Consider the following 14070-nt stretch of genomic DNA (forward strand, 5'->3'; position numbering starts at 1 on the left):
CGGCACCGGAGAGGACAGACCGACGATGGGAGACCGCAACCCCGGGGGCACAGGGACAGCGGGAGGGGCGGAGTGCCAGGGCGCGGGTCAACTGAGACACGGGACACACCGGGTACCTAAGGGGTGACATCGTACCTGGTGAAAGGTTCTACTGCCGCTTTATTTCGTGGCCTCCCAAAAGCGCAGGCAGGTATCTTACATTTGCATCGACTCTTTACTGGTGTAAAATCAATGTATTAATTCTACATTAGTATCATAAGCATTTTTTTCCGGCGGAGCACACCGCCAGACGCAACTGTAGCGCTTCAAAGCAGAGGAGCACACTCGACAAACGCCGCACACATCACTGCGCCGACAGCGCCCCTGGCGGCCACTGCTCGAAGCCACACACGGCAAGACGGCAACACCGGTCACCAGCAACAAACAGTTCGGGGCGCCCGACAGACTATTTCTCAGTCACTTGCCGAAGCCCGGTGTTAGCATCCGACGCAAAACAACACTCAGCGAGTACACGCAGCACGAGGTGACACGTGGGGGACGCGGCGGCACTTGTAGACACGCGGCGGCCCGTGGGGGACGCGGCGGCACGTGTAGACACGTAGCGGCCCGTGAGGCACGTGGCAGCACGTGTACACGCAGCGGCCCGTGGGGCACGTGGCAGCACGTGTACACGCGGCGGCCCGTGGGGGACGCGGCGGCGGCACGTGGCCGGCTGGCTGGCAGTGGAGGCTGCTCCGATCGGCGCGGCGGGGCGACTCGCCGGCCGTTTGGCACTGGGTGTAGAGTATCACAGGCGGACTGAAGGCCGCTGTCCGGACACACGGCGCCGCCTAGACGGTCCGGCGGCCCGGCCTGCCGAGACGGAGACCCGCCAGGTCAGAGAGGGCGGGCAGACTACCAGCCCGGTGTGTTCAAGACACGCTGACCTCTCGGTATCACACAGACCCTTCCTTGATCATTTCCTGGAAATATTAACTTTTCGCTTACTTTACTTGCTGCAGATTAAAGAAAACAACCCTTCACATCAAACTCAAATGTTGGAGCAGTGGCTATCACGATCCTTTCCCACGCCCTAACCCATCCTATTCTGACTTCAATCCTCTCTCCCTCCCTCACCCGTCATACTCTAGTCCTCTCCCCTCTCCCTCCAGTCCTCTCTCCCCTCTCCCTCCTCCCCCGTCCTCTCCCATCTCACCCGTCATCCTCCAGTCCTCTCTCCCTCCTCACCCGTTCTCTGGGCTGATGACGTCCTTCTCTCACCCGTCATCCTGCAGTCCGATGACGCGCCGATGTCGCCTGCTCTGCTGGCGGCGGCTCTGGTGGTGATCGCGGCGCAGGCGGCGCAGCACGCGCCTCACGCGGCTCAGCGAGCGGTGCATACGCTCCATCATCTCCTCCAGACCCTGGATTCGCTCCTCGGTCACATCCTCGGCGTGGTAAATGTCCGTCGGAGGAGGCAGAGCGGCGGGGGTGGGGGTAGGGGCGGGTTTCTCTCCCGACTCCTGCTCCGCCTCCGGCTCCGGAGAGAGGTGGTTGTGCGCCGAGAGCAGGACAGAGCGGCGAGAGCGCCCCGGGCGAGCGCCGTCCCTCACACAGTCTGAAGAGAGAGCGGGAGGGTCGGAGTCAGGCCAGAACACCGGGGCGATAGTGCGGTGGCATTTCGACGACACAATACGGTGAGCATAAGCTGACGTGACTTGGAAATGACGAGTTGTTGAAATTCACTGGGCACTATGTATGCTTCGAAAAATTGGTCTGTTAAGATCGCAAGGGACTTGAAGGATGAACGAAAGAAACAATGACTGAATTAACTAATGGACATAAAGTATACGTGAGGTATAGTAAAGAGAGGCGGATAAGTTGTAAAAGGCCAACCACATTCTTATTAGCAACATCACCGCGTCGGGTCGGCGCCACACCTCCGTGCAACTGACGTACCTTCGCCTCTGCAGGTCTTGCAGTCGACCCACATCCGTAGGTCCACCTGAGGCGTGCTCTCGCACTGTATGATCCGCGGCGACTGTCGCTCCGGCACGCGGAACACGTCACGTGTCGTCTGGCGCAGCGCGTCGCCGTTGTCGCAGAGGATGCGCGCCAGGTTCGTCTGCCGAATCTGCGCCAGCTGGGCCGGTGTGAACACGCCGTCAGCTTCGTACCAGAACCGGTCGCCGTCCCTCAGCCGGCGGAACTGGTCGGCGATTATGCAGAGGAAGGTGGGCCCCATCTTGGAGCCGGTCACATGGTCCTCGAGCATGCCGCCCATCCAGAGGTCGACGTTGTCCGGGTGGCCGTACAGCTGGCGCAGCTCGTCCCGGGCGCGCGCGCTGCGGATCTCGCGCGCAAAGTCGGCGAAGTTGGCGGCCGGCCGGAGCCCGCAGTGGCGCCGCCAGGCGTTGTAGCCCGGCAGGCCGTGGTCGCGGCCCCGCTGGATGTTCATGGCAGCCAGGTCGAGCGAGACGCGGTGGTGCAGAGCGAATAGCTTCTCAGTGAGCTCGGAGTTGAGCAGTTGATCGGGCGCCGATGCCTTGGCCGGCCGAGCGAACAGCCCACGGAGGACGGGGTCAATCCCGCCCTCCTGGACCAGCCTCCAGGGCGCGAAGAAAGCCCGGTGCAGCGGCAGGTTCCCCTCTGGGATCGGCTGGAACGTCTCGTTCAGCCGGTACAACACCGGACCCACCAGACCATGACCGAAACGGAACGCGGCGGTCGCGAACGCGTTGGCGATGCTCGGATCCACGGAGGGGTCGTAGCCGCGGTAGGGACCCATCAGCGCCATGCCCTGCGGTCCGAGCACGAGCGGCAGCCAGTGCTGGTAGGTGATGTGCTGGATCTCTGCGGCCACTACTCTGCGCGACTCCTGGTACAGCTCCTCGCCATGCCACTGCGGGTTCAGCACGGCCAGACGGTCCGCCACCCGGTTGTGCTCGCGCAGCCAGACCGTGTGCATGGCGGAGAGGCCGAGTTGCTCGTTGGCGCGCACATCCCCGGCCATGAAACACCTGCATAGAGTAGCGATCGACGGTCAACGGGCGGCGTGAATCAGACAGCCGGGAATAAGATTATACAATTACAACCAAATGTATGAATTATTCGAGGATGCATAAGACCGTCAGTCGTGCTCAAGGGCAATTCCAACCTCACAAATCTACGTCAGATACACCCCTTGCCATCTTTTACTCAATAACCAAAAATCGTAAACTGGCTTGAGACGGGAAAAAACCTCAAACACACATTGATCTCCTCCTCCCTCCCACTCCCTTCCTCAAAGTCCGCCTACCCGATATCGGAGCGGTCGTTCTGATCCCTCTGACAGTCCACCGGCACCCCGTCGTTGAACGGCATGAACGGCCGATGGGGCCGCGAGAAGATGCCGTTACGCAGCCGGCCCGTCGGGTAGCTGTGGTTACGCAGGTGATGCGCCTGCGTCTCCGTGTTACCGTATATCTGGGGAGGGCGAGCGTCTGGTAAGGCTGGTGGAAGCGGTTATAGGCGTTGGGAGGTAGTCGTAATAAGTGGTGGACGGTTGCTTAGCAGTCAGGGTTAGAACTGCTTATAACTGCTTAGAACGGTGGAGAAAGGACTGAATGTAGACAAAACATTTTATAAGATAATAATGAAGAAGATGGAATGAGATGGATATTATCAGCCTTGTTTAAAAAGTAGGCTCGAATAGACGCCAGATACAAAGAACTATGCCAGCTTACATCTCCCTACACTCCACAGTCCACACAGAGGTCAGCTATCGGCCCTGCAGTCGCCCTCACTATCTCTGATCCCGTCTCCCATCTCCACCCTTTGTTCCGTTCTGCGCCCACCATCTCACCATGCTGCCGTCGATGAAGCTGGAGAGCCCGTTGATCTGCTCCCTGGGCATCACCTCGTGGCCAAACACCGAGGTCGATCCGGACCCGCAGGCTGCCGAGCTGCGTACCAGGCGCATACAGCGGTGGTGCGCCTCGCGCCGGTCGCCCGGTGGGATGGCAATGTTGAAACACGGCGGGTCGTTCCGGCACGTGCTGTAGGGGAGAGATAAGAGATAGATAGAGATAGATATAGATAGATAGATCGATAGATAGATAGATAGATAGAAGGGATGTAAGTGTGATGAACAAGTTTCAACAGTGAAGAAACACAATATGTGTTGCATTGGTTCAAGCCTGGGTCGCTGGAGCTCTCTAATCTCCGTCCCGGTGTGAATTCAGGTCATGCGGTACAGTCTACCTTCAGGCGTACACAACTAGTGCCATCTAGCGAGAGAATGACAAACATATCCCCGGCCCGTCATAGCACAAAGCAGGGCTATAAAGACTGATTGAAATTAATAAAATGATCAGTCTCGCGCCCAAATGACCGCCCCTTGACCGTCTAAACCACATATCTTCCTTTTCCAAGATCTAAGTTTCGTCCTCGAGGGCCCCGGATCCACAATTTACAAACTCCTACTCCTCCGACTGACCTGTCACACTCGTGCTGTCCGTCGAAGCTGACCTCGCTGAAGGCGGGCAGCGCGTGGTCCATGTCGTGGTCAATGAACTGCCCCCACTGCATCAACATGACGCTGAACTCGCCGTCTTCAGTGATGGTGTCTGTGGCGGCCAGCCGGGATGACACGGAGCGCGCGTTCGGCAACAGGAACCCGTTGTAGCGCGTCTCGCTGTCAAAACCTGGCGGGGAGAGGTGACGGAGATAGCGTAAATGAACGGCTTTCACCGAGGGGGCAGAATAGTGAAACGCTGAGACCTGTAATCAAGAATAGCATGACTGCTTATAGTGTGATGTGAGCATTAGCATTTAAAGTAACTAACAAAAACACCCGTCAATGACATGAAAAAATAAACCGAAATGGATCGTATTCGATTCCTTTGCCTGTTATCATGACCAAAAAATCGCGTTTTATTTAATCAATCACCTGTGTCCGTTTGGTCAAAGATCGAGCAGCCACAGCCCCTACCCACCCCTCCCGCGGCCACCTTCCTCCCCGGTTACCCACCTCTGGGCGTGTTGAAGCCGTTCTCATACTCTGCCGGCAGCAGCCGTCTGAAGCCGGTCAGGGAGGCGCCCCAGAGCGGCCGCTGCAGGTTGTTGCACGTGCCGTCCACGCTGCGGTAGCGGCTGTGGAAGCACAGGTTGCTGCAGTTGAGGTGGCGCCGGTGCGCAGAGCAGCCGGAGAGGTCCCGCAGTCGCTCCACCTGGCCGGCCGAGAGCAGGTCCTCGTACGCGTAGTCTGGGGACGAGAGAGACGGAGGGAGGGGTTACTGTGGTATAGGCACCATGTTGAGTGGTATAATCTGTAGTGGCACTAGTTTTAGATGGTGTTCGGTGTGTAGTTTATATTTGAGACACAGTACAAATATTTTACCGATGAACCATTGGTGAAGTTTTTGAGATGGGTAAGTAAACAGAAGATAAACATGTCCGATATTTTTAGTACAAATGGTTCCTACATCAACACCAGCGTCAAGCCCGGAATCAAATCCATTCAGCTGGATAACATAGCAGAGATCTATGCCCATCCGCTTACTGGTGAGGTTGAAGTGCGATCCGGACTCGACGAGTCGTTTCACCAGCTCCAGAGCGCGCTCAAAGATCTCGCCGGCTCGAGCCAGGTCCAGAGCCTCATCCGTTGGGAACCTGAGACCAGACACAAAACGCCGCTATATATCCCGGCAGTTGCTGGGGTATTTCGCCACCCACCGTTTGCTGGGGGGGGGGGGGGGGGGCGTTAAACGCCCCCAGCCGATAACTCGAGAACCAATAGGCGCAGCGAAACGCACGAGGCGGCAAACGAAAGAGCGCGACGAGACGCTTCAGATGAGTACTTTAAAGTTGAATTTTGAGGTCACAGGTCGGGTCAAGGTCAGGTCAAACACCTGAAATCGGGCTTTCAGTAGCATGGACTTCAGGACTTCGCAATGGGCGCCTCTCGCCATAAACTCTGTCAAAACGGTGCACAATCCATCTTATAAGGCCTACAAGAGTGTCAGCTCCATGTAGGGGTCAGTCAAGCATAGGTCAGGGTCAAGGTCAGGTCAACCGGGTAGGCACATATCCCCGAAAATCAAAACTGATATTCGCAGCCTGTGACACATGTTTTATAGGTAATTTGGGGCGTAAAACACGATGGTGACATTCATTTTATCATATGAGTACGTGTTTGGCTCAAAAAGTTCAATTTAAGAAATTCATGTATCATGGTCGTGAAGTAGTCACGAAAAATTGCCAAGATTCAGTTCAAGATTATGGAAAATGCGGAACGATAATCAATAATCGAAGATAGCCATTTGATTGACCATGGTATTGGCAGTCGAATGGCGTTTACGGCATGTCTGTATGTCTATTCTGTGATTTTATATGATTTTTTGAACATATGCCGTTTTTGGTCGAAAACTCAGAAATCATGACGTCACTAAAACCTCGATATCTCAAAAATTTTCTGACCGATTTTTTTGAAACTTTGTCACAATAAACTTCAATCAATTCCCTACAGGTACCCAAAATTTGGCGCGCCTGCGGCGCGCCGTTTTTATGCTATGGCCCGGCGAAAAAAGTGGGGGCGTTTAACGCCCCCCCCCCCCCCAGCAACTCGCGGGATATCATCGTTATTGACGTCTTATTGTTGGAAAACGTATGGGTGGCGTAGCTTTCAGTGGGTTGACATACGCATTATCCACGCCAAACCTAATAGACATTTGCAGTCCCCTGGCAGAAACTTTTTCTCTTAATCTAAATCTCTTTTCTCTCAATCTCATTTATGATTCCCACAACTCTATCGCTTCCCGTCGTCGTTACTCCACAATAAGCCCACAGCGGGCGCCTCTAACCTGAAGATCTGCAGCAGCTCGTGCGGCGTGCGCCGGTGGTGTCGTGGCTGCGCGAACAGCTGCTGCAAGGTACGGTTCAGCGCGATCTCGACGTCCCGAGTCGCCTCGGCGGCACCCTGACTGACGAACCGGTCTCCCGGACGAGACGAGGACGACAGCTGCGGGAGCGGAAAGATAGTGGTCAGAGGGGGACGAGGGCGAATAAGGAAGCGAAATCGGCGACGTGCTGTGTCGAAGAAACATTGACTTCCTTCTCTCTCCATTATTTACGTCTCTTTTTATCTCTCCCCTCCCTCTGTCCCTCCCTCCTCCCCCCCCCTCTCTCTCTCTCTCTCTCTCTCTCTCTCTCATCTCTCCCCCACCTGCGGCTCCAGGACGCTGAGGTGAGTGGTGGCCACGGCGTGTCCGACTCCGTTGTCGACGTTACACTCGTATATACCGGCGTCCCGAGGCGTCAGGTCTCTCAGAGTCAGAGTCCCATCCACCGTCGAGCTGCGAAGAGGGTGGGGTGGACCGAGTGTTAGTGCTTAGGCGGGCAGATGGTTATATTTGTGGTAGTAGGCGCAGGACGTACTGGGGTCGAGGGATATCCACCTTCCCCCAGAGCAACTTTCTGGTACAAAGTCAACTGGGTCCGATATTATATTACCCCAGCTTGAGTTGCCTCATCTTCCACTCTAGTGACATCCTTAACAACCTTTATTCATCTTCCTAGTGACACCCTACCAACCTTCGTCAAATTTCCTTAGCCCTCATTGACCCTCCCTCACCGTCGACCCCCGCTCTCACCTGTGGCGTCCGTCGGCGAACAGATTTCCTCCGACCAGTCTCCACTGCACCTCCGGGATGGGCGAGCCCGAGGCGCGGCACATGAGAGCAATGCTCTCACCGCGTGTGGCCGACAGCGTCACGGGCGGCCGCTCACTGAGCACGGGGCCCGCCTGACCGGTCACGGCAGGGGCGGCGTCAGGGGCGGGGGTCAGGGGCGGGGGTCAGGGGCGGGGGTCAGGGAGGCTACAGAGTGACATAAAGTGGCGAGCGCAATATACCACTTAAAACCATGTAAGAACGGTGATTTCGATGAGTCATCCGAAATTACAAATTGGACAAAACGACAGAATGACTAATAAAACGCAATCAAGGGCAGGTAGCAAAAAGACCGAATTGCGACATACTTCTCTGCATCAACTTGAACCTGACCTGACTTCATCCTATATCTATGATAAAGGTCCCCTAGGAACAGTTTGGATCCTGTCCTCACCCGTGCACGGCCCTCCCTATCCCTCTCTCACACTCCTCTCCTCTCTCCCTTCCCCGTCCATCACTCACGCGTCCAGTGACGTCCAGGTCGGCGTCCTCCCGCGCCACGCCGGCCTCGTTGCGCGCCTCGCACGTGTATGTGCCAGCGTCTGCCGACTGTACGTTGGTGATACGCAGAACGCCTCCTGAAGAGAAGGGGGGAGGGGTGCTTCATCAACTGAGCTGCGAGAAGCGCCGAGAGGACTCGAAAGAAGTGTGCGTATAACACGTGCTTCTGTGTGAATAGGACTCAGAGTTTTGTATGCATAAAATCAAAACAATTCAAAAGTGAGGGTTTCCGTCCGCAAGCATTGGCCATTGTAGCACAGTATGCGCTGTAAGCAATTCCATTCACCCAGACGTATTACAGACATTAATAAATAATCCCCGACTGTGGGCGGGTGATTCGTCACTGCCCCGGCGCCAGTATGATACCGGCCCGGCGGCAGGAGGAGCGGTCCACTGATAAATGGACCCCAGAATCTGCGTGAGACCGGTAGCGCAGTGTTTGGCCGACCGTCACAGTCTGACAGTGCAGAGAGATTCCAGGCACGGGACGAGTCCGTACATACATACAATGGTCGAGCGAGACAAGGGAGTGTCTGCAATGAAGAATTATACCCCAGGGGTGCCACGCAGCTGACAAATACACACCACTATGGCTGTTATAAATGCATCACGCAACCCATAGTCATCCAGTATCCCCTCACTCTCTGAATTCCACACCTCATCCCTCTCTCTCCCTCTCGCTCCCCCCTCTCTCTCTCTCTCTCTCTCTCTCTCCCTCTCTCTCTCTCTCTCTCTCTCTCTCTCTCTCTCTCTCTCTCTCTCTCTCCGCTCCTCTCACCTCCGGCCAGTACGGCCACCCGGGAGCTGTGTCGGATGCGTCGTCCGTTGAGCAGCCAGCCCACCTCCGGCGCCGGGTACCCGCTGGCGCCGCACGTCAGATCAATGTTGGCCCCCGCAGGCACCACCTGGTCCTGCGGCGGGGACGTGATCCGCGGGATGGCTGGGGGTCAGGTCAGAGGTCAGGTCAAGTTAAGGATATAGTCTTTTTTTTTGTCTCTGACATTTAGTTAACCGAAAACGGCAAGAATGCACCATTGCGCATTGCGCGAACCATAGACCCACAAACTATATCCAGTCAATCATCCTAAATCCAGTCTCACTAGTTTCCTCCATTCATTCATTCATTCATCCATCATTCCATCCATCCATCCTTCCATCCATTCATCCATCCATCCATCCATTCATTCATTCATTCATTCATTTATTCATTCATCAATGAATCAAGCACTGAGGCTCATTACAGTCTCATGACCCGTACTTTCGAGACCGATTCCCCCGGTCTCTCACCCTGCAGTATCAGCTGGGCGGGCGCCTCCACCCTCCCCAGGTGGTTGGCGTACCCCCCCCCCTCCGGTCCCTCACCCTGTAGAATCAGCTGGGCGGGCGCCTCCACCCTCCCCAGGTGGTTGTTGTCTCCCCCTGTCCCTCCCCTCCCCCGTCTCTTACCCTGCAATATCAGCTGAGCGGGCGCCTCCACCCTGCCCAGGTGGTTGGCCGCCGCACAGCGATACTCTCCGGCGTCCTGAGGCTGCACGTTGATGATGGTCAGGTTGGCCTCTCTCGCGGCGAACCGCAGCTGTGAGGAGAGAGAGGTCGAGTCGTCAGAGACGAGATGGTACCGTGCGCAAATGAGAGACAGGAAATGGTACCGTGTGCAACTAAGAGGCCAAAACCGACTGTTTTTTATTAATTAAATCACTTAGTAAGAAGGCGGCTGGCAGCTCCAATGAGCAACATGAAAATAAAGTAGACACATAAAAATAATTAAAAACGGTGAAAAAAGTTCAAGAGCGGTAACTACATTCATGAATTGTCAATAACAACTCAGCGTCTTGCACAATCTAGCGTCAGCATCATTGTAGCCCGTTTGCACCTTATTTACCACCGAGACTCCGTCTGCCCGCGCCGGTTCTCACCCTGTAGCGCGGCGTCTGGGTTGTGATGGGGTGTCCGGCCCGCATCCACACCAGCTGGGGTGTCGGGAACCCGTCCACGACACAGCTCAGCTCGGCCAGGTCGCCCAGACCGACGTACTGGTCTCGTGGCGGTGTGATGAATCGCGGACGACCTGAGACGGGTGAGAGGAGGGTTAGGCGGTGAGACAGACGGTGATGGCCTGAAGGGATTATGGGGAAGACAAGGCAAGTAGACATCTTTAGAAGACAAGAGTAAACTGCGACTGACGACCAAAGTCCAAACTATCCCGTCCAAACGTCCTAACGCCGACACCTTCCGCCAAATACATTTCGTGATGTTTGCTATCTGTCTAACTGTGCTTAGCGAAAACATCCGAATCGTTTCATCCTCGAATCTCTCTTTTACTCTCCCTCTGCCCTCTCTCACTCTGCGTGGCGACGTTGGACTCCTCCCGGCCGCGGTCGGCGCCCGCTCTGCCGGGAACTGACGCCGGCACGAACGGTCGTCTCAGCGAGGTCACCCGGTTATCCTCGCGGTTCCTGCTCGCCGACAGCCGGCGGTGGTCGTAGAAGCTCTGTCGCTCTCTCCGCGTCTGGCTGTCCTCCTCTTCCTCCTCTTCCTTGTATCGCTCTCTCTCGTCGGGTCGGGAGGGGTGCGCGGTGCGAGGGTCCGTGTCGGTCCTGCCCAGCTCAGCGCGCGGTACGGCCGCCGGCGGGGTGCCGTGGTCCGGCTCACCCGCCACCGGCACGTACCGCACGCTGACCGGTCGCGACTTGACCTCGCCCATCGGACTCTTGGCCATGCACTCGAACACGGCGCTCTCCGGCTCCCGCGACGGCTCCACCATCAGCGTGCCGTCCGAGAGGATCTGATAGCCATCGTCGGCGCTGTCCGCACTCAGCTCGTTGCTGCGAACGGAGGCGGCCATCGGCCAATCAGAAGGTGAGGCAGCGTAGATCAGCCAATCAGCGGGTGGGGTGAAAATAGCGGTCACGAAAACAGAACACGAGGGAAATCAAGGGATCAGACGCCGCTAGATAGGTATTCTTGATGTCTGGTAGACTGGTCTTGACTTCAGATAGGTAATGGAAATGGCACCGACAGACTAGGGAAAACAGCAGATCTACCGTAATATAAACACATCAACACGGTCGATCAAGCATGAACACTCGAGTTCTACTGTGTAAGGTTCTACATTCCTCATAAGCGATCAACGATACTTGTCACGGGCGAGACTCGAACTTTCCAAACACGAAACATGATGTAGGCACTGAACCCACCAAACCTGAATATCAAAACATTACCCAATCAGTACAGTGCCAACACTTGAAACCACTTTGCACCGCGCAAATCACGCACGAAAACAGCTATCACTGGCGGTGTTTTGACGGCCAGCCGCACGCCACCCACACGGTGGCGGTATGTGTTACCGGTGTGTTCCCTGTTACCGGTTCTGTTACCACAGTGGCGGCCGGCTGTATGTGTTACCTGTGTTTTACCTGTTACCTGTCCTGTTACCATGGTGGCGGGCGGCGGTGTACCTATGTTACAGGTGTGTTATCTGTTATTTTATCCTGCTACACAGTGCTACACAGTGACGGGGTAGGTTGCCGGTGTGTAACCGGTGTGTTCCCTCTGTGTTACCTGTTACCTGTCCTGTTGCCACAGTGTGGCGGGTATGTGTTACCTGTTTTGGAGCCACACAATGTCCGGCTGGGGGTCGCCATCCGCCTCGCAGTGGAAGTAGGCCGTCTTCCCGAACGTGATGACCACGTTGCGAGGTTCCTCGGTTAGATGGGGCGCCGCTGAAAACACGGAGATGTTAAATGAAACTCGGCTGATGTAATTGCTTGACAGAAAACAATAGGTGATATCGAGTGAAAGAAGTGCCGAATCATGAGACAGCGGACCGTCCGTGTCATAGACCGGATCGTCAGAAGACCACTTCGCCATACGTGCTAACCAAACAAGCGGACCATTCTCACCCCACAGTGGACCAAATAATCCCCTTCGCTCACCACAGTGGACCATCTGGTCCTTGATGTCTGCGATGCTCCGTCCGTGTAGTTCGGCCGGCTCCTGGCAGGTGGCGCTGGCCAGCGAGTGTGCCGAGTGTTCCTGCAGCATGTTGGCCAGCCACAGCACGCGGCAGTCGCAGATCAGCGCGTTACTGTCCAGACGGCTGTGGAAGGGGGAGGAGGAGAGGGTTGTAAAACGGTGGAGGCAAGGAGACACGGTGGAGGGTGACGTCAATTCAATTAGGGGGAGTCTCATCTCAGTTGGCAAACAGAGTCCCCTCGCCTGGTCATGTTACTTATATCTGTATCTGTGTTTGTCATGATGCTAGTCTTACAACTGCTGCGAGGAGTGCAACGGGCATGCACTCACTACTCCTGCATGCACTCCGGTGCATTAACCTGCCACCACCAGACCACGCTGACAGCACCTCAGCACTCCATCTCCGCCTCTATCGCGACACATCGACGTCTCGTCTCCACACTGCATCGCTCTCATCGGCAGCCGTCAGCCAGACCTTGCAACAGACGCCGTTCGGAGCCGCAGCTGCACCTCAGACAGTGACAGTCACGCGCCGACAGCAGCAGTTACCAGCTGACAGGTGACAGTCACGCGGTGACAGTTTGGTGCTGATAGCTGTGTGTTGACAGTGGAGCTGTCACCATGTCAGTAAACACCTGTCATTGATAGGTGGTCGGAATCCATTCAGTGAACGACACCAGCGCACGATTTCGGCTAGTGGTGGCAACTGGCAGGCGAAATAGGACGAGAAGCCAGCCAAGCACAACTAGAGCAAGTCCCTCGGTAAGCTCACAAGGCAATTACTTTTAATGGCCAGGCATTACGCACAGTTTCCAATCCGAAACATTTCGAACGAAACGCAGTGGCAGGAAGCCAAAGCAATCGAACGAGGAACCAGATGCACTGAATTCCAACAAGCAAATCGGCGCAACAGGTGGGTTTAATTTCTCGATCACTAATCTGATCATTTACGCAGGATCAAGTATTTGGGTTAACTGTCCAATGAACACCTGAGGATTAAGTGCCCTACTGGAAGGCTCTAGTCCATATTTTTTACGCCTAGCCCTGTCCAACAACGGTGGGTTTCAAATAGGTCACGTTCGCATGCGCATGCGTACACCGGCATTCAGTCCACCTTTGGAGACTGAATCTATTCAAAACATTTCAGGAGCGCTGTCGACGGGGAACGCGCAATCGGCGAGTGACAAAACTGGTCGACATCTCGACGATAATCCGTGACTAAGCAGCAATGCACGGCGGACGCTCACAACTTTAGACTCTCAAATGGACGTTGTGTTTATGAAATGACTAACGGCCCATTCAACAACATCATATCTCAACTCAACCGAATCGTCACAAGAGCATCAAATGTGTTTCCACGCCATAAATTTGACTTACAGACTAGTATGCACGTTTTATAACCGTCTCAGTAGCATCGTAAGGTCGCCTCACGTCTGTAACTTTAGACCATTTACTTCAATCATCGTGCTCACCAAACGATGAGCGCATGATGCGAAGGCAAAGGGACGAATCCACGACGGGAGCGCGATGTTAATTAAATAAACGACTCGATAGCCGATCGGGCAGATTTATTCGGTGGCAGATAGCTGCAGCCTGGGTGGCGGATTGCCTCAGACCGGTTGCCAGGGGCTGACTCTAAGCTCCGTGTCCTTCAGCGACAAGCTCGCAGAGCTAAATGTCGTGTTCGGCCATTCGTCTGGGCTCAGTCAGTGCTGAGCAGTTCGCTGCTGGTGGTTCCGTATATTCAAACTGTCTCAGTCCCACAGGTGTCGCGGTGTGTGTCATGGATGTCCCTTCGGCTGGCTAAGCAAATGTGCCTCAACAAGATGCATATCACGCTTTGGAGTTAATGCGCCCTAAGCTTGATGCCGTCTAAACAGATAAAACACCGTCAGAGAAACTAAGC

The 14070-nt window shown here is 55.4% G+C and overlaps 1 protein-coding gene across 2 annotated transcripts in view; it reads right to left on the reverse strand.

The window, feature by feature from the left end:
- Positions 1-211: 211 nt before the first annotated feature.
- Positions 212-14070, reverse strand: part of LOC122367595 (peroxidasin homolog) — a 67078-nt gene continuing 53219 nt past the window's right edge. Inside the window, exons 7-24 of one of the 2 annotated variants that reach the window (XM_043340853.1) lie at positions 12125-12288; positions 11794-11911; positions 10533-11014; positions 10106-10257; positions 9636-9765; positions 8968-9129; positions 8151-8266; positions 7611-7762; positions 7184-7313; positions 6822-6979; positions 5522-5631; positions 4991-5224; positions 4457-4664; positions 3824-4016; positions 3278-3444; positions 1939-2999; positions 1261-1597; positions 212-852 (exon numbers count right to left, since the gene is read on the reverse strand). In XM_043340853.1, the coding sequence (XP_043196788.1) occupies positions 831-852; positions 1261-1597; positions 1939-2999; positions 3278-3444; positions 3824-4016; positions 4457-4664; positions 4991-5224; positions 5522-5631; positions 6822-6979; positions 7184-7313; positions 7611-7762; positions 8151-8266; positions 8968-9129; positions 9636-9765; positions 10106-10257; positions 10533-11014; positions 11794-11911; positions 12125-12288 (4096 nt within the window). In that variant the 3' untranslated portion in view covers positions 212-830. Of the gene's footprint in view, positions 853-1227; positions 1598-1938; positions 3000-3277; positions 3445-3823; positions 4017-4456; positions 4665-4990; positions 5225-5521; positions 5632-6821; positions 6980-7183; positions 7314-7610; positions 7763-8150; positions 8267-8967; positions 9130-9635; positions 9766-10105; positions 10258-10532; positions 11015-11793; positions 11912-12124; positions 12289-14070 lie in introns of both variants that reach the window. The other variant, XM_043340855.1, reaches the window with a different exon arrangement.

Source organism: Amphibalanus amphitrite, unplaced genomic scaffold, assembly GCF_019059575.1.
Source record: "Amphibalanus amphitrite isolate SeventyFive unplaced genomic scaffold, NRLGWU_Aamphi_draft 000879F_arrow, whole genome shotgun sequence".
Lineage (NCBI taxonomy): Eukaryota > Metazoa > Arthropoda > Thecostraca > Balanomorpha > Balanidae > Amphibalanus > Amphibalanus amphitrite.